The sequence below is a fragment of the Lampetra planeri genome, chromosome 6 (genome assembly GCF_965212315.1).
Source record: "Lampetra planeri chromosome 6, kcLamPlan1.2.h2, whole genome shotgun sequence".
Classification (NCBI taxonomy): domain Eukaryota; kingdom Metazoa; phylum Chordata; class Hyperoartia; order Petromyzontiformes; family Petromyzontidae; genus Lampetra; species Lampetra planeri.
The window spans coordinates 1702410-1725376 of record NC_136112.1 but is presented as its reverse complement, the minus strand read 5'-3'; the positions used below and the strand labels follow the sequence as shown (position 1 = coordinate 1725376).

The window sequence follows — 22967 nt, the reverse complement described above, 5'->3', positions numbered from 1 at the left end:
CGCACGCCAGTCACTCTCTCTCGCTTCCGACAGCGAGCAGTTACAAGTTGAAATAATAATAATGATTACTACGTGACACTCAAAAGGTGACCGAGGTCAGCTTTATTGCGATACAAAAATACTTGACACGCGTGTTCGTGGCCACAGACGCGAGAGACCCGTGTCTCAGTGGACGCACCACCCATTCACAGCAGCACACATTTAGACGCACGCACAACCCATTCAGACATACACACCACCCATTCACAAAGATCCCCCGTATAGCCTCAAAAGACTTTTGGGTCAAGTGCTGTTAGCAAGCACCTATGAAGGCCGGCACGGCACACGGGGGTGTGGGTGACCAACACCACTGCCGGGCCACCTTCGCTTCCCGAGCAGCGATGTTTACACGTCTCACCAGGTACTTATTTTTTTAGGTGGAGTCGACTTAGGGAAAGGTTTGGTTCAGATAATCGTCACTGGTGTTGGCCGTGAGCGGGAATCGAACTCGGGTGGCCGAGTTTGTAGTGCGGGGCACTAACCACTACACTACCACTCCCCACTCACATACAAAGGCAGTCACACGCCACCCATTCATTCATTCATTCACACACGCATGCTGACGCACGCACACAACTCAACTTGAGCCAAACAGCGGTTTAACCATTTGTCGACGCTTCCACCGGTAATGGCAATGTTACGGAGCAGTGGCGAGGAAACACATACACACAACTGTCGATGAATAATTTACAAAATCAACCGAACGCACACGCGGTGCTAGAAGCAGGCCGCCAGGGCAATGCGAACGCACACGTCTGGCGTGCTCGTTGCAACCCCATCACCTCGCCCTGTGGAAACACGCGCGCATACACGCATACACGCACACCGCATACACGCACACCGCATACACGCACACCGCATACACGCATACACGCATACACGCACACCGCATACACGCACACCGCATACACGCACACCGCATACACGCACACCGCATACACGCATACACGCATACACGCACACCGCATACACGCACACCGCATACACGCACACCGCATACACGCATACACGCATACACGCACACCGCATACACGCACACCGCATACACGCACACCGCATACACGCACACCGCATACACGCACACCGCATACACGCACACCGCATACACGCACACCGCATACACGCACACCGCATACACGCACACCGCATACACGCACACCGCATACACGCACACCGCATACACGCACACCGCATACACGCATACACGCACACCGCATACACGCACACCGCATACACGCACACCGCATACACGCATACACGCACACCGCATACACGCACACCGCATACACGCACACCGCATACACGCACACCGCATACACGCACACCGCATACACGCACACCGCATACACGCACACCGCATACACGCACACCGCATACACGCACACCGCATACACGCACACCGCATACACGCACACCGCATACACGCACACCGCATACACGCACACCGCATACACGCACACCGCATACACGCACACCGCATACACGCATACACGCATACACGCACACCGCATACACGCACCGGAGCAAAAGCCCGCCCCCGTCAGCATACGCACTCTACGCTCTCGCTGCAACATCCCGCGGTTGGAACATCTCGGCGAAGTCACCCGGCGGCGCTGCTCGTCCTCTCTCCTCCTCTCGTCTCTCCTGCCGCTCGCCCTCTCGTCATCCCGGCTGCGGCGTTCCCTTCCTCTCGCTCTCTCCGCCGTCTCCTGCCCCATCATCACCCCCCTCTCGCCATCTCTCTCACCCTCTCCGCCGCTCCCCCGACGACTCGCTCGCTCGCTCGCTCCCCTCCGTCACTTGGCGCTGTCGACAAGGCTCTGTAGCGACGTGGGCACCCACGTCTTCTCTCCCTGCACGAAGACGACGCCGCGGTCGATGTACGCCACCTGGCGCCCAAACGTGTACAGCTGCTTGCCCTCGTGGCGCCGGCCCAGCAGCGGCATGAACACGATGTTGTTCTCCTCGGCTCGCGCCTGCACCAGCTCCTTGAAGCTCAGCGGCACCGGCTGCGCGACGCCCACGGCGGGGCCCGGTGGGCCCGTGGGGCCCGGGGGGACCGCCGAGGTCGGAGGGGGAGCGGGGCCCCCGTCGGGCTGGAAGTCTCGCCGGCGCTCGGTCTGGGTGAGGTAGGCGATGTGCTCGCGTGCGCCGGGCTGCGTGAAGCCCACGGGTCCTGGGGTGGGCGAGACACAGGGGGCGGGTGGGGGAGAGAGGATGGGAGCGGCGGTGATGCGGTCGTTAATGCCGTGAGCCTGCGGGGACATGCGACCGCGTCAGACAACATCCGCGCCTCCGATTAGCACGGTTGGCTATGTACAGTGCGAGAGAAGTTCAACGTACATCGTTGTGATGTGAAAAGAAAAACAATACATTTGTCAACAGTACCGTGGCCTTAAAAAGTCAGCAATAGGCGATGTTATGTTTTGGGCAATGGCTCTTCTTCACAGCGCATAGACAGGCCAGAGCGGTGGAGTGTAATTTGCGCTCGTGCACTAGTACCAACGCCGTCCCGCCAAACATTCACCAAATAATGTGATATGCAGCAGCACCTAGAGCATACCCATGGTAACTATCAACAGTATAACATTCACCATCACCCACACGTATACAGTCACCGATGGTATACTCTTCATCATCACCATGACCATACCCACCACCAAAGATCCCCTGTATATATTCTGAATAGACAGTTGGGGCAAGTACTCTTAGCCAGCACCTATGAAGGTCGGCACGGCACGCCAGGGGGTGCGTGCCTAACATCATGCCCGGCCGCCTTTGTCTCCCCAGTGGCGATGCTTACATACCACACCAGGTACTCATTTTAGGTTGAGTCGACCTCGGGCAGTCCCAGGACCCATTCAGATTCTCGTCACTGTTGTTGGCAGTGAACGGGAATCGTCACTCGGGTCACCGGGTCCAGAGCACAGCGTGCGAGCTAACCGCTACACTACCACTCCACCCTTCATACCACCATCACCATCATACACACACACCAGCCCAAAAGTCCCACTGCTGCACAGCTACAATTCCTTGGATACAAGGGTCACCAGAAGTTCGCAGGGGAGCCAAAGGAATTCTGGTTGGAATAAAGGAGCAAGAGAGGACGCTGGAGAGGGCAGACGGTCACGGAGAGTCACCCTGAGCCAAAAGGAGCCACAGAAAGCAATGGGAAGACACGGGGAGTTATGGAGAGGCACGAGGAGTCACAGAGCCACAGGAAGCCATTTGTGGGGGGTCGTGGGGAGCGCGAGGGGTAGCGACGGGGGTGCCACGGGGAGCGAGGCATCACGAGGGGCGATTACCGTGCGGCATGGACACGGCGCGATTCATGATGTCCAGCGCCTCGCTGAACTTCTCCTTGACGGTGACGTGCGCTAGCAGCTGCTCCGAGAAGAGCGACTTCCAGCCCTGGTACCACTTGATGATCTCCTCGTAGTTGGGGTTGTTGCTGAGCCACGCGCACAGCACCTGCGTGCGACGACGCACATAGGCAGTGTACGTTCAGTACGTTGAACTTCTTTGGCACCGAGTGAACATGGGGGGGGCCTTAGCCTGAGGCCAGTAAGGGGCCCGATGCATAATCGCAAATTGAGAAGTGTGAGTAATGTTTCAAAATTGGTCAATTTGGAACGTGGAGTCGGGCACACAATGGCCTGCTCTTGAGAATTACACTGTGAAGCAGGTGGCATGGAATATTATTATGATTATTATCACACCTCCAGTATAATCAGGGTAGCCGCTAAATTCGAACACCAAACCTCTGCAACAAAACTTAAAACTATAAACTATTTATATTTTACCAGGTCAGGCCCACTGAGCTATACGGCTCTTTTTCAGAAGCAACCTGCCCAAGAATAATAGCTCAACGAAGTGGCTTATCACGTGGAAATGTATCACAGCCAAATTCTCTAAACGCACGTTGATTCTATATGTGGATATGTGGAGGGGAAAACCTGGAGGACCCGGAGAAAACTCCACGTGACCACAGGGAGAACACGCAAACCACATATACTACAGCAGGCATCAGGGTCAAACCCACGACCTCCTTTATACCAGGCCAGGTAGTTAACATCTCGCCACCGTAGCGGCCGGCCCACAGTACGACGAGGTGGTGGTTTCACCTGAAGCCACTTGGCAAAGAAATGTTTGTCGAGCAGCGTGACGAGGCTGGCGGGAGACAGCATCCCTTCCCAGTCGATCACCCAGCGGAAGGGGTCCAGGTGCTGCTGGTGAGGGTTGATCACGAAGTCCGAGAGACACATGCCTGGGAGGGCGGCAGACACGGCGCCGGTCGTGAGATGTTTAGTTGTACCCGACTCGCCGCGCTCCTCACCATCGCCACAATGGCGCACCGTCTATCCACTGCTGGATGAAGGCCTCCCTAAGTCGATGTCACTCCTTAAGGTCACGCAATGCCAATATTCCAACGTGTGACTTAAAGAGATCACTGACATTGTGCAGATGGCCATACATTCGGGAGAGTTGATTGTCAAAGAAGCTTCACTGGCGTGTCCATGTCGGTCACAGTTAAGAGACTGATAATGATGACAATGGTGATGGTGATGATGATGGACTGATCATCCCCTGAGGAAACTATGCATAGCACGCATCACAGTGGACATTAAAGATCCCGTGACATTTTTCGAAAAACAACAGACCACGTCAACTGGCGGAAGGGGGGAGGGCCTTAGGCTGGACAGCTGCAGGGCAATAGAACGAGATGAGATGGAGGTATTTCAGGACCCCATGAATACAAACCCTTCTCCTTAGCTCACCGAGCTTGGGCAGGATGTGCTTGAGCATGAAGGCCTCCCAGCTGCCCGGGGAGAACACCTCCTTCCACGGCCGCAGGATGAGTTTGGCGGAAGGGTCGCTGGGATGCCAACGCTGCAGGGCGCTGCCCAGCTTGCTCCGGATGGGCGAGTAGAGCGGCTCTAGCCGAGCGCCGCCCATCAGGGGCAGCCACGGGTGGATCCACGCGTGGATGGGCACCGTGTCTGTCAGCGGGTTCCAGTTTTCCACCTGCGCACAACAACGCGGCGCTTATTTCAGCGCGCAACATTCCCACCCTGCGATGTTCTGGAATTGCCGCCACTGCCGACGGTGTTGGGCTGTAACTTGACGCGCCTATACGGGTCACTATGGATCTCTGTGTACCTCCGATTAGCACGGTTGGCTACGTAGGGTGCGAAAGACGTTGAACACACATACATACAGTGTAACTCTATGGATCTCTATATAACTCTATGGATCTCTGCGCAACTCTATGTAACTGTCGTCAATGCCGATGGTCTTGGGCTGTGGTCGTCCTTGTGAAAGAGCTGCTCAGCTCAGTGGGGCCTTCGCAGGTGAACAAATAATACACGGCGTGCAGCACGTGATGAGCAACGAGGGATGTGCAGTACAGTAAAAACAAAACTAGAAACAGTGTGCCGCTCTCGGGTCCTGCACAGGTGCTGTCGAGAGTGTGGGTGAGAGCATGAGGGCGAGCAGTACGGTTATAGGTTAAGGTGAGTGTAAGGGTTAAGATTTGGATAAGAGTTGGGGGTTTAGATTGAAGTGAAGATTCATGCGAAAGGTTATAGTGAGGGTGATGAGTCAAGTGAGGAATCGGGTGAACGTAATGCCGAGGATAAATTGCAAAGGGACGACTGTGCCTCGAACAAAAATAACTTTCACCGAAAAACGAAAAAGCGGCGGCAGTAAAATCCGAGCGAACGAGCGAGATGCGAACCTCGCGCTGAAGTTTGGGGAAGATAAGCTGCTCCAGGACGTTGTTGAGAATCCAAGGCGGCAGGAACTCCATCCAGTGCTCCACCATATCCACCATGGGCTCGCAGGCACGCGGCTGCCACCGAACCACGGCGGAACGCACGCACGGCATCCACGTGTCCCACATGAGGCGGTGGTAGGGGTCCATGTTGGTGCCTCCACCGCCGCCGCTGCTGTTGGCGAGCGGGCCCAGCTGTGGGTGCACGGTCTGCAGCACGTTCTGGCTCTCCTCCAGGATGGCCTTCCACTCGCGCGCCACGTCCAGGCCGAACGACGGGTCCTAGGCGGAAATTCAGGGGTGCGGGGACGAGGGGGTCAAAGGTGAAAATGGCGGCGACTCAATTTGGCGAATTGTCGTCGTGATTCAAGTCAAGAAAGTGCTTCAGTGTTTGTTCAATGGTGTTGTGAATGTGGAACCCCGAGTGCCTGCAGGGTTTATGTTAATTACATGCAAGATACTCAAAATCTAATTAAATGACTCGGGCACTTCAAATGATGCGTGTGATATGAAGGCAAGAATGAATTTTAACTGGTGAATAGATGCATCTTTACACACCTACCATACGCAGAGCATGACCGTTAGAAACTATGTTAATCGAAGAATGAAGCAATGCATCATTACAAGCTACCTCACGCATTCCCACAGCACCCTTACTAATCCAGGCACAGCGAAATAACTATAAAACTCTTTATCTTATCAGGTTAGGCCCACTGAACTATATAGCTCTTTTTAAGAAACAACCTGGCCACAAATGATAGCTCAATTATGTGGCTAATTTGGAGGGGAAAAAAATGGAGAACCCGGAGAAAAACGCCACCACAGGGAGAGACACGCAAACTCCAAATATACAGGCGTCAGGGTCGGAATAAAACCCAGGACCTCCCGCATACTTGGCAAGGGAGTTAACATCTTGCCAGCGCAGCACCGATGCACCCCCCCCTTGGCACCTTGAGGGGGTCCCACCCGGCAAAGCTCTGCTTGAGGAGTGGCTGCACGGTGAGCACGGCGAGCGTGGCGAGGTCGAAGGCGCGGTATTCCTCGTAGAATTCGCTCTGCAGCGAGCGGAAGACCCGGGCCGCGTCGGCGAGGCCGAGCGGCGGCTCCCCCTCCCCCGGCGGCACGTCCCCGTCGAGCGAGCGGGCGCGGCGCTCGCAGGACTCGGCCACGGCCAGTACGCGGCCCAGCCGCTCCACGGCGCGGTCCTCCTGCTCCAGCAGCGCCTCCAGCCGCTGGGCTTCGTGCTGCAGAGCCACCACCTGAGGTCGGACGCAGGTGGTGAAACGGGGCCGCCCGCGCACTCTAAAAGGGTCGAGGGGTTTCTGGTGGAAATCCTCCAGCGTAAATAAATTCTGGTTCTGACGAACGCCGGAGGTCTACGCTCGTGCCCACACTACCACGGGGCTCTCTGCTTTTTCCATGTTCACCAGCTGTCCCTCCGTTTGAACGCAAGATGGTTCGTTATGCTCCGATAATCGCCGAGCGCTTTCCAAATGACGCCGAGAGCGTTGCATTTTTAATCAAGCTTGGTTCTTTCTGTGTGCGCGCGTGAATGAGTGCGTTCCGGCGACGTGCAAGTCGGACTTCAATTAAAACGGGGATCTTGTGTACACGTACGCGTGTGCCCCACTTTGACAGGGAGGCACCGATTCAACCTGCGCGAACTTGACGCAGATGGCCTGATTCAAATTACAATGAAGACTTTGTTTGGGCGTACGCGTGTCCCACACGAGGTAGAGAGAGAGAGCAATCAGCACGGTTGGCTACGTACGGTACGAAAGAAGTTCCACATACGTACATCCTCAAGTCAGAGTAGGGATATCTCTGTGTGTGGTGTGGGACACTGGACCCGCGCAAGCGTGCAACGACCCCATCACCTGGTTCTTCTCGTGGCGCAGCCGACGGTCGGTCTGCACAATGTCCTGTTCCGTGAGCTCCACCAGCAGCTGGAGGTTGTGCTCCAGCTCTGGCAGGGCGAACCCCTTGCGCTTGCTCTCGCTCGGCGCCGCGGCTTCTCCCTCCGCGGCCTCGGCCTCGTCTGACGGAACGCTGTGGCGCTGGCTCATCTGATCGTAGCTGTAGTAAACCTTCTGGCTCTTGCCAGTCAGGTCGATTACCTGCAGGGGGAAACAGACTAAGGTGTTCCGCGAATTCTTACTCGCTCTCTCGTTCTCTATTTTTTGTATTTTACTATTAATATTTTACCAGCTTTGGCCCACTGAGCTATATAGCTCTTTTTTAGAAGTAACCTGGCCACAAATGATAATCAATGAAGTGGCTTATCACGTGAAAATGTATAGCAGCCAAATGCGCATGTTGATTCTGAATGTGGAGGGAGGAGAAAAATCTGCACGACCACGGGGAGAGACATGCAAACTCAAAATATACAGCAGCAGGCGTCAGGGTCGGGATCGAACCCACGACCTCCTGTAGACCAGGCGAGGTAGTTAACATCTCGCCACCGTGGCGCCAACGACGCCCCTCAAATGAGTGGCTGGAGAGGTTCACGGCGGCCATGTCAGGCACACGAAGGGCAGCACCGCTGAAATTCTGGATTCGAGTCTGGGTTGTCCCAGCAAAGGGAGGTGCTGCGAGCAAGAGAGAACCCCACCTTGACTTGGCTGAGCTGTGAGGGCGGCGCCACCTTGCGGCCCAGCCCCTTAGCCTTGAGCTCCTCCACGGTGCGGTAGGTGTACCGTGGACCCTTCTTGGTGGCGCCGGCTCCGGTGCCGGGCTCCTTCCGCCACTGGCTCAGCTGCTGCTTGAACTCCTATTAGGGGTGCGGGGGGGTCACCACGTGAGGATGCAGACTAGGCGTGCGACGGCGTGATGATGCACCGCACGTAGCCAACCGTGTTTATTGGAGGGCGGGGGAAGAAACAAACTAAACACAAGCAGCAATGATCTCGAGTCAAGATTTCATTCAGAGATAGTTTCTTTTTTTGTCGCATTTCTGTTGTCTTTGCTTACTCAAATATACACCATGGTTAATAAAACAAGGCTTCTAGACTGCTGCACGGCTACATTGAGGGCAGTAGAGGGCAGTCTAGCACTGCACTCTGCTTCCCACAACAACAGAGGGCAGTGCAGCACTGCACTGCTATGCACAAACATCGATACTCCCTGAATTCATCGACGCACGCCGACTGGCCTGGAGAAGTATGGTCAAATCGCCATCACGAGTCACGGCACACGGAGGCCCCCATCCAGCAGTGGGATGCGTGTTCCATTTGTCTAAGCCTAAATCTACTATCACGCAACCCCACAAGAAACGTTGCAAAATGCAATGCCGGCTGACGTCTCGTCGTGTACAAAATTGCACTGCGTCGAGTTATTTTCGCTTAGACGGTGCAAACGTGACGTCAGGCGAGTCCCACCTCCTCTTCCTCCTCGTCGGACTTGGGAGCCGGGAAATCACGGAGTGACTGTTTTGTTCGCTCGGGACCGTGCGCTCCGATCGCTCCTCGGCCCTTGCGGACCTTGGCTTCCACCGGCAAGACGATGCCTGCGCAAGCACGCGACACACACACACGCACACGGAGCAACCACGCCAGCGTGATGCGGCTGACGATGCCGACGATGACGTCAAAAAGCACAGCCTCCCGTCCAGCGGCACACGTGGGAATTAAGAGGCGAGAGGTTTTCTACATGCGCGTTATCGGATTAGTCGAGAAATCAAACTGATAATCAGTATTCAATTGACTTCAATAATCAGATATCCGGGCTCTGGCAATCTCACCCTGCGCGTTCTTGCCCAGTCCCAGGCCGGGGACGTAGCCCATCTTCTGCAGCAGCTTTTGCCCAATGCCCTTCGTGTGTCGCTCCCAGCTGCCGAAGCCCTTCTCGGGGGGCAGTCCGGCCACGGTACGGGAAGGCCTGATGCCCCCCTTCTGGGACTGAACACACGCACGTGCGCACACACAGCGAAGACTTGGAACGTGTTTACGCGTGCACGCTCACACCACTCACCCCGTAGGCCGGGGTTTCCATAAAAAACGCAGCTCCACAGCACCAACCAAGGAATGTCATTTGGCTTTAACCAATTTACTCGTGTTCAAATGCAAATTTCTTTCTTTGCACACTTCACTTGCCTGATGATTGGTAAACAGGTAAGAGCATTACCGAATTAAATTGATAGGAATCAAAGTGTAGCGGTGGCGCAATGGTAAACACACGGACATGATGAAGCCGGCGACCCGAGTTCGATTCCCGGCCACGGTCAACGCCAACTGCAATTTTGCCAACTCAAACTTTTTTATTTTCCCGTGAGCTCGTCGCTTCCGACGGTCCCGCACCGTCTTGCGCGTCCACGCGGGACCCGTCGGTGCGATTGTGCGCGCGTGTTCGCGTGTTGCGTCGCCAGACCTGCCTGGCGCCGCGCCCACCCTTCGCCCTCTGCAGCGCCTCGTTCCAGGGCCCCAGACGGGCGCCGTCCTCCTCGCCGCCGGAGCCCTTGCCCGAGGCCGCCTCCTCGTCCTCGTCCTCATCCTCCTCTTCCTCGGCGGCGGGCCGCTTCACGCCGCCGCTCACGAAGCTCACGGGGGCCGTGAAGTCGCGGTTCTTGCTTTAGAGACCGATGCACAAAAAAAACGGTGTAAAAACGTGCCGGCAAATCAGGCTGGGCTGTTATTACAGGAAGCTCATTGGGACGATCAGAGTAACGGGAGTAAAAAATTTAATAACACCCGTGTCTTTTATGACTACGTCACTTGTCGCAAGCAGGCAGGGCGAGGGTTGGGGCACGCAGCCCTGAGGAAATGTTTCTCTTTCTTGAAATAATACGCTGCCGGATGATGGTCTCCCCATGACGTGTCGGTCATGTGGGTTCTTTCACCATACTTCACCACACTGAAGTGAAATTAATTCTCACACGTGTACAATTTAAGGTGTGCACCATCTGTGAGAAGCGATTTTAAACGATTGATGCATGGTTACAAATATACAGCATGATACCAATCCCATTTCCCCACAGTTGACACTGGTGGTGTCAATGATTATTTCAAGTCACATGTTACTGTGGTCATTACGATGATAATGATAAGATATAAATGTGTTAAGGATGATGATTAAGGTGAATAAGATGCTGCATGGCTACCTCACAGTGCACGTTGTACACACAGCCACTGCATCCCCATATAATCTCGAAAACTCCTACCGAGACCCTTGTTGAGGTCTCCACGGGTCCCTATGCCATCACCCCCCCTCTCCCCCCCATCGTCGCACCTCCTCCCGCCCGAGAATCCGGGCCTCTCATCGTCATCGTCGTCGTCCTCAGCCCAGACCCCGTACACGGCCTCCTCCTTGCTCTGGCGGTGGCGCACGCGCTCAGGGTTGAACTCGTTCTCCAGGTCCCAGTCGGTCACCTCGAAACGCTCCACGTTCACGTCCTCGTCGCGCCCGTACAAGTGCGACATCGACATGGTGGCGCTGGTGGTGAGATCGCCCCTGGGATGCGAGGGGTGGCAGGATGGAAATGGGTCCCCGGGAGGTGGGTTCTAGGAGGAATGCACGTTTCAGGAATCGAGACAGGTCCCGCAACAGGTAGCTTCCAGGAGATGCAGGTTGTAAGGTGACAGATACCAGCAGGAACGGATGCCAAGAAAGGATCTGACCAGAGACGGGTCACACTAGGCACGGACACCTAAAGAAAGAGAAACCAAGTCTCAAGAGAAACGGGACCCACTAAAGGGCAGATCACCAGAAAGTCGATGGTCGGGATAAAAAGACCAGACCAAGGAATGGTGTCCTAGTACAGACGACTCCTTGAATTAATGGGTCCCAGACTGGAGGTCTCAGGAGAAGCCGGGTGTCCTCAAGAGTGAGGTTTGAGGAGACCCTAGGTGAGATTTTGGCGTGGTCTCCCACTTGATGCAGCGGCGAGCAGCCCGACTGACCCCTGCTCGCTCAGACACACGGAGAGACAAGGCGCGTGTGGTTAAAACGGGCGAAGAGATTTGCAAGACTACGGACAAAGTGACAGCATCCTCGTGAGCCGTGGTCTGATCCAATTATGAACTTGGGCTTTTCCGACGCCGCCACCACCGCCTCGTAGAGCTGCGATGCCACAAATGCATTTGACTGGTGAAGTTTGTGATTTACGTGGTGGGGCAAGCCCGTGGTCCCAGCGTTGGGATTGGTGTTGCAAGGGTTGGCGACTCACGTAGAGATTTGCGAAACCTCCTGACCAACCCGATGGCCTGTGAGGTGGCCGTAGCGATATTAATAAATATTCTGATTCCCATATAAAAGTTAAGGGCACAGCCCCGCAATTAATTGCTGGCTTATGCCACTGCTGGTGGAAATAGACTCCTGTATTGTACCGTATGAACTTCTTTCGCACCGTACGTAGCCAACCGTGCTAATCGGAGGTTGCGGGGAAGATCTACACAGCCCCCTCGACGGGGTAATTTGGCCTACTCTTCCACACTGGGCAGACGTCTTCCGTAGAGGTGGGAGAACCCACTATTTACCCCACCTTCTAAATTACTTACAACTAAACTACTTTCATTTTACCAGGTAAGGCCCCACTGAGATATACAGCTTTTCTTCAGAAGCGACACTGGCCATACACAAATGATAGCAGCTCAACTTAGTGGCTTATCATCATCATCGTCACCACGTGGACATTTATAGCAGCAGAAGTCAAACAAATGCAACCTATAGCAGCAGCAAGTGGGGTGCGTGGTGAGTTTTTACTCTTCACAGGAAGGGAAACACGAATTAGGGTATTTAAATAAACTAATTTAGAAAAGGTCATTCATTCAGCCGCTTCTGGCTTGAATACGTTAGGTCATCATTTGAACCTCATTTGCCAGTAGCAAAATATGACAATTGTTTTTTTACCCTTTTATCTGGCAACAAAACTGACTGCAGGTATTGTGGTCAATGCAAACATGACTCCTTGTAAAAAAAAGTGTCAGTTTTGTTGCCAGATAAAAGGGTAAAAAAAAACAATTATCATACATTAGGTTCATGTTTAAAGACTTTCCCGTGGCGTGCCAGACCCCGCGGCGCCTCAAGTACGGAGAAACCTTGGAGTCCTGCATACGTAGAGCCTCGGTAATGAACAAAGTCAAACAAATCATCGCTTCACACGATCGCAGCGAGCATGAGCAGCAGCGAGCCTAGGCCTCATGGACACGACGTCCATCACGGCGGGAGTCGTCGCGCTCGGCACTGGAGGGGTCCCCTCACCTCCCACTCACCTCGGCGGCGTCTTAACTCGCGGCGTTAACCTCGGTTGGGGGGGGGGGGTAACCTCGGGGGCTAAGACGACACCAGCGCCAGCAGCGTGGACATCGTCAACGTCGCCAGTTGAACGCCGCGCACCGCGAGTGAGGGCGACGACGCGGCGTGAGGTCTTTTTTTTTATTTTTTGTCGTCGAGCGTCTGAGCTGAGATCAGCCGTGAAGCAGTGCGGCGGCCATCTTACGTAGGGGGCAGGGAGGGCAGTCTACACCCCACACGTAAGATGGCCCCCCCCCCACGCAAGATGGCCTCGCCTCCCCTCCCACGTAAGCTTGCCTCGCTCCCCCCACGTAAGATGGCCACGCCCCCCCCCACGTAAGATGGCCTCGTCCCCCCCACGTAAGATGGCCTCGCCCCCCCTCCCACGTAAGATGGCCTCGCCCCCCCTCCCACGTAAGATGGCCTCGCCCCCCCTCCCACGCAAGATGGCCTCGCCTCCCCTCCCACGTAAGCTTGCCTCGCTCCCCCCACGTAAGATGGCCTCGCCCCCACGTAAGATGGCCTCGCCCCCCTGAATTGTAGTAGTGACGTAGTCAAAGGCGCGACCAAGTCGCCGCAGCCGTTCGCTCTCTGCAAGCGAACCGGGGGGGAGGGGGACGACTTCCCCTACTCAATATGGCCGCCGATTGCCCACGACGTCCCGCATCAACGTCGGGGTCTCTTTCTGGCCACGTGCCCTCTGCTCATAACGGAGTTGACAGTCGGCGATTGCGTTAGTTGATAACTTTCGTCGATAACTTCCTAAAACGTCGCTACACGCAGGCGTTGTGCGGCTACATTAAACCCCATAGCTGTCAACCCCTTATCACAGACCGACTTCGGCCTTATTGGTCACCCCGTGCCCTTGATAAATCTCGACGTTCATCCGACAAAGTATCATCACACAAGTCCGAAAGGGGGAAAGACGTAAACACACAATTGTGTCCAATCGCCCAGTGAAGCTGCTCGTTGGTGTTGTTGTAATGACCAGCGTAAACTCGATTTGCAAATGTTGTGCGGTTTACTCTCCAACACATCGCGTGTGCTGAACTAGTAACTGGCACGTTTTTGTTGATGTGATTAGGGGCCGTCCATAAATGACGTCACGCGATTTTGGACGATTTTTTAACCCCCCCCCCCCTCGTCGCACGGCGTCAGAAAAAGTCAGACCCCCCCTCAAATATGACGTCACAAAGCTCTGCCCCTCCCCCCAAAACAATATTTCCATTTTGAAAATAAAACATGTTTCAAATCGCTTTAAACTATTGTCATTGCAGTGCGTATTTAATGTGGCGATGCACTCTGATGTTGTAGGAGAAAACATTAAAAATTATATTTAATAAAGTAGAACGTGTTGTCTATATTTATTTAAAGTTGCGCATTTTGATGTGACGTCACATTTCTCACCCCCCCCTCGTCACACATCGTCAGAAATGTCTGACTCCTCCCCCCCCTAGGTGCGTGACGTCATTTATGGACGGCCCCTTACCTTACCAATCCACTATCAGGATGCGGGGGGTTAAAGACACATTTATATGCGATCTAACCCCAAAAAAACCTCTATTATGGAATCGCTTGTCATCGGTGACGTTTCGGCCAATGGGGCAAGTGCTGCTAGCGAGCACCGATGGAAGCCGGCACGACACAACGAGGAGAGGGAGGCAATACCACGTCCCCAGCCGCCTTTGTCTCTCCAGTGCTGATGTTATCACACCGCACCAGGAACCCATTTGAAGTCGACCTAAAATGAGGCCCGGAACCGGTTCAGATATTCATCACCGATGCGGAAATTTAACTCGGGTCACAGGGTTCATGGCTCAGTGTGCTAACCATTGTGCCACCGCTCCCCACGACACACACACACAGACGGAAAGAAAAAACACGAGGGGACTTGACCGTAAACCCATTTATTGCAGAAATTACGAGGCATTGGTTTCCCCGGCCGACCCCGAAATAAAACCGACTCTAGCCTAAAGATTGTAGTGCAAAAACACACGGAGCACTTCAAAGTCACATCCAGCTATAACTTAACCTGTACCTAAAGTGTCGATTCAAGTTTCATAACAGCTAGTCCATGGCAGCAAGGCACCGCTACTCTATGAATTAGCCACGATAAATAAAAAAAATTCTCCACTACGTGAGGCTTTGGTAAATTAGCCTCGATCCGCACGAAATATGATGCGGGGATTCCATCTCTTCCATCTGCATGGGATCGTGTTGTCTACACACCCCCCCCACTCCCCTAGCACGCGTGCGTTTTCTCCGGGTGCTCTGGTTTGCTCCCAGGTGTATAAATAAGCACACTGAGTTTGCCGAAAACATCTTAACACGTGTGGACTGCAGAGCTTTGGCGATCGGTGACGCCAGCTCACCGCGTGACTGCTGCCGCCCCTCCTGCCCGCCTGCGGTTCCTCCCTCGCCGCATCAGAGTCGTTCTCTCCCCCTCTCTCTCTTCCAGAGCGAGCGACTTGCCGTGCCCGCGTTACAAGTCGACGTGAGTATAATGACTCAAGTGCCACTCTTACTCCCATTGCACATTTACAAGTCACGGCTCTAAACATTCCAATTTCATCTTCTTGGTTCTTTCGGTAAAGTCACGTAGAATGGAAATAATAAAAATAAAACATAATAAAATAATTTTATTATGCTTATTTTTATTTCTATTATTATTTCCATTCTACGTGACTTTACCGAAAGAACCAAGAAGATGAATCTTTGCAGTCACGAAACCTTTAAATCGAAATTCCAGTTTGGGCTCGGGTTGATGCCCGTTACGGACTGGGGTTGAGAATCGCCATTCGTGAGGTCCAATAAGGCTGGAGACCGAACTGTTTTTTTTTTTTGGGGGGGGGGGGTGAAGTTAAATATCCAGCTGTCATTGTCATTTATTTAAGTTAAGGGCATAACTGAGCGAAGATAAAATAAAGGCATTTCACATCCAACATTCATTTAATTTAGTGAACTTTTTTTTTTTACACTTTAAGTAAAACCATGCCCTCGCACGTGACCTTGCGACAGACTCAGGGCCCTTGCATCACGCCAGCAGCGGCGCTAACGAGCTCATGTCGTCAACATCACTAGCAGGCAAGCTACGATGCCCGCATTCATAAATGAAACAGATTCCGACACGATGCGTTGGGAATCGAATTGTGCATGTGATAATCTGCTGTTTTAAATTAAATTCAATGCGAACGGGCTATGCTGTGGGTCAATGTTCCCGTACCTGTGGTCCCCGTTTTCACCAACCTGCACCAAGCAGTGTGGTCAAGTATGGCCAAATAACCCCCACGACGGGCATGGCATGGGGAAGCCTCCATCCAGCAGTGGACTGACAATAAGGCCACACACGTACGTGTCAAACGCTAACGTTATGTTAAGGCTAACGGAGCAAACAAAACGAAACGAGACAGGAAAAGACTAAGAAACAACGCAAATGAGATGGCAATAAACGAGGTAAAATATGAAAATGTAGGATTTCACAGCCAACACTACGATCCATATCTGTTTTTGGGTCGGTTCACGTAGTTTTGTGGCAAAAAAGTATCGTCATTAACCCTCCAGCAAAGATATTATTTCTTATCTGTCAACTCCTTATCAGTGCTTACCTTATGACAGACCAATTCAGACCTTATTGGTCACCACGTGCCCTTACAAATCTCAACGTTCGTCCTATAAAGTCCCATCACAAGGAAGAAACACAAACAAATAGACACATGTTTGTTCTTGCCCGTATTGAAACGGCTGTACGCCGAATGGACCTAAAAACTCAATTTCCCTGTACAAGAATATAGGTAAACCGTATGGGTTGACAGGTATGTTTTTTTTACACCTGCCCAATATATCGATGAAATGCTGAGCAGTAAAGCTTCTCACCGATGCCTTAAAACATTTCGTGGCCAACACACGCCGTTTCGCTCGGGAACTGTTTTGTTGATTGCAAATTCAGTCATGAAAATTCTGAAGCTGTGGTTGGTCAGAATATGATCGGTACGTTGGCCGCGTCTAAAATTACTTCTTGGTAAACGTGACAAGCCTTGTCGGGGTGGTGGAGGTCTACCGACAAGAATTTCGGCATCAACTACATGGCCGAAACCAAAAACAAATAAAATACGGATCACAAAACATATTCTATTCACGAATCAAACCGTTAAACTGAATCGTGAAAACGTATCAAATTACTTTTGGGTGGATGAGGAGGAGGAGGCTGTTTAATCGATACGTGATATCTAACTGCTCGTGTCAACACATAAGTGTGATGCGTATGCAGGCTGAACAAAGACTGAGGCGCGTGGGTAGCATCTCGAAGCATCCAGTAGCATCTTGCCTTGTGTGATGCTATGCCGAGGAGCGCTACACAACCGCTTATTCCTACTTGCACGACGGTAGTTTTGTGTTCAATTGTGTTACGTCCGATATGCATCCGCATGATAAAAAAAACATGTTCCCGAATACATTCATCACGTTATATCCAATTTGCGTTATGAAAACACGCGTTATAGGAGAACAGACTGTATGTAATGTTTTTTACAGCTGATTTTCATCTGAAAACGAGTTTGTAGCCGTGGGTCGCCGTGCGGAGAAATACGCCGATTGCTCACACGAGACGATGGGCTCCCGTCACCTCCCGAGTTGTTACGGCCTGGTGACTTCACCTTCTGCGAACGCCCGTATTTACTTTACTGGCCGTAGAGCGACATCTGCGGGCGATGTAGGGGTGGGGACAAGAGATGCAAATCAAATGAAATAATTGCGTGAGCCGGGTCTGGTGGCGCATTGCCAAGTGCTGGCAGATTCATGTTGAGAACAAAAAGTACCGTGACGGATGAGCAATACACCAACAATAAACAAGTTTTCCTTAGAAAAAAGTAAATGTTTTTTTTTCAAGGTGTGTGACCTACGCTTGGAGAGCGGGCAGAGCCGTTATAGAAAACAGCTCGGCAACCACCACCCCACTGCCATCTGCGAGTCGCAAAGCAACATACTGAGCAAATATCAAAGCATGCACAAACGTACGTGACTGGACAAGGCAACGAGGGAGAGTGAGACTCAAGAGGCCATTCACTCACCATCCGTCCATCCATCTGCGGATGCGACCGCAGCGAGAGTCGCGAAAGGCGCCGCCAAAGCTAGTTTAAGTCACGATTTAAAGCTTTCGTGACTGCAGGGATTCATCTTCTTGGTTCTTTCGGTAAAGTCACGTAGAATAGAAATAATAAAATAATAAAAATTAAAAAAGAATATTTTTATTATTTCCATTCTATGTGACTTTACCGAAAGATCCAAGAAGATAGTTTAAGTCAGCGTTGTAAATTCTACATTCCGGTGACAGAGACCAGTCCATCCGCTGAGATCGAATCGTTCACACGGGGGGGGGGGGGGGGCAGGGGGGGAGACGATTGACCTCACCTTGTGGGGGCTGAGCTCGGTGAGGGCTGGCCGGCCTGGCCCGCGGGTGCGGCCTCCCAGGGCGCCGCACACCAGCACCAGCAGCAGGCTGCCGGCCATCGCGGCTGCAGAGTAACTCAGCCGCAATCCGATCTCGGAGCGTCGCTCCTGGGGTGCACAGGCGAGCACAGGCAGCACGAATTATGCTGACCCCCCCCCCCCACCTCGCAGACTGGAAGCGTCACCATTCCATTCAGCCATCAGTGCCGTCGACTCCATGGCCCTGTTCAAGTCCAGGCTCAAGAGCTTCTTCTCTTTCTCCCTGCCCACGACTGAATGTTATAAAACATTGACACTGTCTGGAGGGCATCTTGCAACGAGGTTACATTTTATATGGCCGCGTGCATTTTTTTTTGTATAGACCCACGGACTTACATAGAGACCCAAAGCCTCACATAGGGAGCTACAGACTCACGCAGAGACCCATACACCCACCTTGGGACCCCACCGACTTATTACATAGCGACTCAGACTTCAATGCGGAACCGTAGACTCCCTGTTCCTGTTCGAGTTCAGGCTCAAAAGTTTGTCTTCTTTATCTTCTTCTATCTATGACTGGCTGCCCTTTACATTTGTTTCCTGACCGCTCTGAAATCGGTAGGCATCACGTGGCTGGCAGGAGGCCGTACGGTGCGAAGATGCGGGTCCGCATTTGGCTGTAGATCAATCAACCCTGCTCTTTAAGCACCGCGTACACACACACACAGGCCGCACCTGGGAGAGAAGCACGGAGAGTCCCGGCTCTTCCGTGTGGAACACCCTCAGGACGGGCGAACCCCTGCACCCGGCACCGCTCGGCTTCCCGATCTCTCCCGGCCTGCGGGACCAGCCGGGATCCGCCGTCCCCTCGGCTACCGTCGCCTCCAGGCGCCGCAGCTCCTCGTCGACTGGGTCGCAGCTCTCGGGCCTCCTGACGGGACGATGACGATGCACGGCGTCACGTGGACAGCCGTGCAGCGACCGAAGCGACGCAACTGCCCGACGGCTGCGATGACACCCAAGCTGATGCAACGGCCAGAACCAAATTCAGCCAAAACCCCTCGACAACACCGCTACTACCCCCGAGCAAGCGATGATGGCACCCACACTCACGGGGTGTTGGGCAGGACGCCTGAATCCGCCCACACAATCGCGCACGCATTGTAGCTCGCCGCCTGACAGTTGCCACGGAGATGACAGTCGTCAGAGTCCCACGTGGTCGCCAGGGACAAGGTGACGTTGACGGGCCGACTCGGACCTGTGGGGGTGGGGGGGGGGGGGGGAGACAGCAGTCGACGCTCCGTCATCGGATAACCACGTCCAGGGCGGCTCAAAAGAGCCGTTTCACCATATTTCACCACGCCGGTCAGTGTGGGTGTCACTCAACACCGACGTTAGCCCCGTTCTGGAATCGAACTCGGGGCGTGCTCATCGGGCCACCATGCTCAACCCCCCACCGCTTAGCTCACCGGCGAGGTGGAGCGCTTGTGACGGCAGCGAGACGCCCAGATGAGAGACGGCGCCCGACCGGCCCCCACGCGGACCCCGCCGACGGCGTCAGGGTCACGAGGACACGCACCGACACGAGCAGCCGGGGGGGAAGTGGGGGGGCCGACGAGGAGGGCCCGTCGGCCCCGGGCCCTGGCGCCGTGGGCGGGGCGCGGGCCGGCCTCGCCGGGGCGGGCGGCGACGGCGTGACCTCCCGCGTGTCGTTATCCGACCGCTGCTCCTGTACGCACAGATCCAGCTCGCCCAGGTGCAGCAGGAGGGAGTTCCAGTCCTGGACGCAAGCGGCAACGTCAAGGAGCGTAAGGCATCACGCGGACTCCGGTCATCCTCCAAGCGGCGGCTTTTCGCTGGCCATCGAACAAAGGTGGTCACTGCATCACGCGCCGCTTTCAGATGCGGCCGTCCGGAACACTCTTCATTCTGATATTAGAAAGCCACTGGGAGCTATGCACTTTTAAATCTAGATTGGAAACTAATTTCTTCCTGATGTTTGTGTTTAGTTTGTTGTCATTCGCCCCACACCTCCAATTAGCACGGTCGGCTATGCACAGTGCGATGATGGACGTGGTGGGGGCGGGGGGGTCTCCGCCACGTCCTCGCGGGGTCCCTGGGAGGTTATTTTTTACCAAACCCGATCACGCTGGACCAGTGGTGGGCAACCTGCGACCCGTGGAGTCCCTGGTGGTGACCTGGTCTCGGTGCGTCTCTAGGGTGATGTGTGGGGGTCATGATGAGGGCACAAGCGATGTCCAGCTTGCTTAATATCTAAGTGTTGTACTCGGAGTGAGAGGAATAAGTGTTGGGCCTGTGTTGTGCCCAGCGTGAGAAATAAAGGAAGAAGTACCCTCTACACGACGTGTCGCGGAAGCCGCTCATTACACATTTTTGACACTGCTTTGCAGACAACCCACACGCTACTCACACGTGTACACACACCGCCACGTTTACACACATCACACACTGCAGTGTCACGTGTAAAGTACACGCACCGCACACTGACGCGTGTACACACAACACACAGTGACTGACACGTATACACACACCGCACACTGCCATGTTTACACATATCACACACTGTAGTGTCACGTGTAAAGTACACACACCGCACACTGACACGTGTACACACAACACAGTGACTGACACGTGTACATTACAGACACCACACCATATCCGCGACGTGTGCAGCAGTACGCAGACACGCGTACACACCACAAACAGTGACACGTGTACACACACCACACAGTGACACGTGTACACACACACAGTGACACGTGTACACACACACACACACACAGTGACACGTGTACACACACTCACACAGTGACATGCGTACACACACAGTGACACGTGTACACACACACAGTGACACGTGTACACACCACAAACAGTGACACGTGTACACACCAGAAACAGTGACACGTGTACACACACAGTGACACGTGTATACACACACACAGTGACACGTGTACACACACACACAGTGACACGTGTACACACCAGAAACAGTGACAAGTGTACACACACACACACACAGTGACACGTGTACACACACAGTGACACGCGTACACACACACAGTGACACGTATACACACACACACAGTGACACGTGTACACACACACACAGTGACACGCGTACACACCACAAAGTGACACGTGTACACACGCCACACACACAGCGACACGTGTACACACACACACAGTGACACGTGTACACACACAGTGACACGTGTACACACACACACAGTGACACGTGTACACACACACAGTGACACGTGTACACACACACGTGTACACACGTACACACACACAGTGACACGTGCACACACAACAGACTGCCACGTGGACACACACACTGTCTCGTGCACACACACAGTGACACGTGTACACACACACAGTGACACGTGTACACACACACAGTGACACGTGCACACACACACAGTGACACGTGTACACACACAGCCACACCACCCCACACCACCCCACACACACCGTCCCCCCCTCACCTGCGCCACGTCGGGGTCCCGCACCGCCACCCTGCGCACGAACTCCCCCACGCAGTGACAAGTGTACACACATCACACAGTGACACGTGTACACACACACAGTGACACGTGTACACACACACACAGTGACACACACACCCCACACACCCCGTCCTCACCTGCGCCACGTCGGGGTCCCGCACAGCCACCCTGCGCACGAACTCCCCCACGCAGTGACAAGTGTACACACATCACACAGTGACACGTGTACACACACACACACAGTGACACACACACCCCACACACCCCGTCCTCACCTGCGCCACGTCGGGGTCCCGCACAGCCACCCTGCGCACGAACTCCCCCACGCAGAGGCACGCGGCGCCCGCCGCCGCGCAGCACAGCGCGAACACCACCACGGGGGGCGTCACGGGCCCCCCACAACGACGGGGGCCCATTGGTAGGGGTTGGGGGGGGCCTTGGACAGGGGGTAAGAGGAGGAGGAGGCCTGATTGTTTAGGTCGGCCCGATCGGGAACCGGACTCCCAACCGCGACCACCCCCAACTCAGCCAGGGACCCCTCGGAAGTGGGAATGAAACCTGGACGGGTGGGCCGATCACATCCTCGATGAGCCCCCCCCTCCTCTCTCTCTCTCTAGGCCGAAACGAACACAGGAGGGCCCCCCACCAACCCACCCCAAAAAATTGGGGGTCAAATTTACTCAACCCCCCCCCCACGCGCTCGCGCCCCGCGATCAAACCACCTGGCAACTGTTCCGATGCGAAATCGATAATAATGATGAGAGCAGGGGATCGATAACACCCCGATCGGTTCGGGGTTTGAGCCCCGGGCCGCGGGCTTCCTCCTAGGCGCCCCCCGAGGTTCGCCCAGGCCTCTCCTTAGCCCGGGGTAGGCTGCGGTTGTAGCGGAAAGGGGGGCCGGCGGTTGGGGGGGTCTATGGGGGGTCTATAGGGGTCGATTGGGGGTCTATGGGGGTCTCCTTTCCCCGCGT

At 54.2% G+C, this 22967-nt stretch overlaps 2 protein-coding genes across 3 annotated transcripts; both read right to left on the bottom strand.

The window, feature by feature from the left end:
- Nucleotides 1-1449: 1449 nt before the first annotated feature.
- Nucleotides 1450-13239, bottom strand: TFIP11 (tuftelin interacting protein 11). Of its 2 annotated transcripts, none has more exons than XM_078595221.1 (13): nt 13007-13239; nt 11036-11708; nt 10178-10376; nt 9552-9708; nt 9190-9317; nt 8424-8582; nt 7690-7929; nt 6763-7071; nt 5777-6094; nt 4818-5064; nt 4164-4306; nt 3345-3510; nt 1450-2215 (listed from the first exon to the last, which is right to left on the bottom strand). In XM_078595221.1, the coding sequence occupies exons 2-13, from the start codon at nt 11230-11232 to the stop codon at nt 1836-1838; spliced, it is 2643 nt and encodes an 880-aa protein (XP_078451347.1). In that variant the 5' UTR covers nt 11233-11708; nt 13007-13239; the 3' UTR covers nt 1450-1835. The 2 variants fall into 2 exon arrangements, with proteins under 2 accessions (XP_078451347.1, XP_078451346.1); XM_078595220.1 differs by having other exon boundaries at nt 13018-13239.
- A 1691-nt stretch (nt 13240-14930) lies between these two features.
- TMEM248 (transmembrane protein 248) lies at nt 14931-22961 on the bottom strand. Its single transcript, XM_078595219.1, is given in 7 exon segments — nt 14931-17736; nt 18446-18592; nt 19199-19394; nt 19577-19721; nt 19933-19996; nt 19998-20243; nt 22272-22961. Coding segments are annotated over 7 exon segments (960 nt in total). The 5' UTR covers nt 22413-22961; the 3' UTR covers nt 14931-17715.
- Nucleotides 22962-22967: the final 6 nt, after the last annotated feature.

Excerpts from the sequence above, each read along its gene's own strand:
- TFIP11 (XM_078595221.1), bottom strand. The coding sequence starts at position 11,232 with ATGTCGATGTCGCACTTGTACGGGCGCGACGAGGACGTGAACGTGGAG. Across the intron at positions 9,709-10,177 it reads GTGGGCGCGGCGCCAGGCAG|TCCCAGAAGGGGGGCATCAG; the intron begins GTCTGGCGACGC and ends GCGTGTGTTCAG. Across the intron at positions 4,307-4,817 it reads GCACATCCTGCCCAAGCTCG|GCATGTGTCTCTCGGACTTC; the intron begins GTGAGCTAAGGA and ends CCGCCCTCCCAG.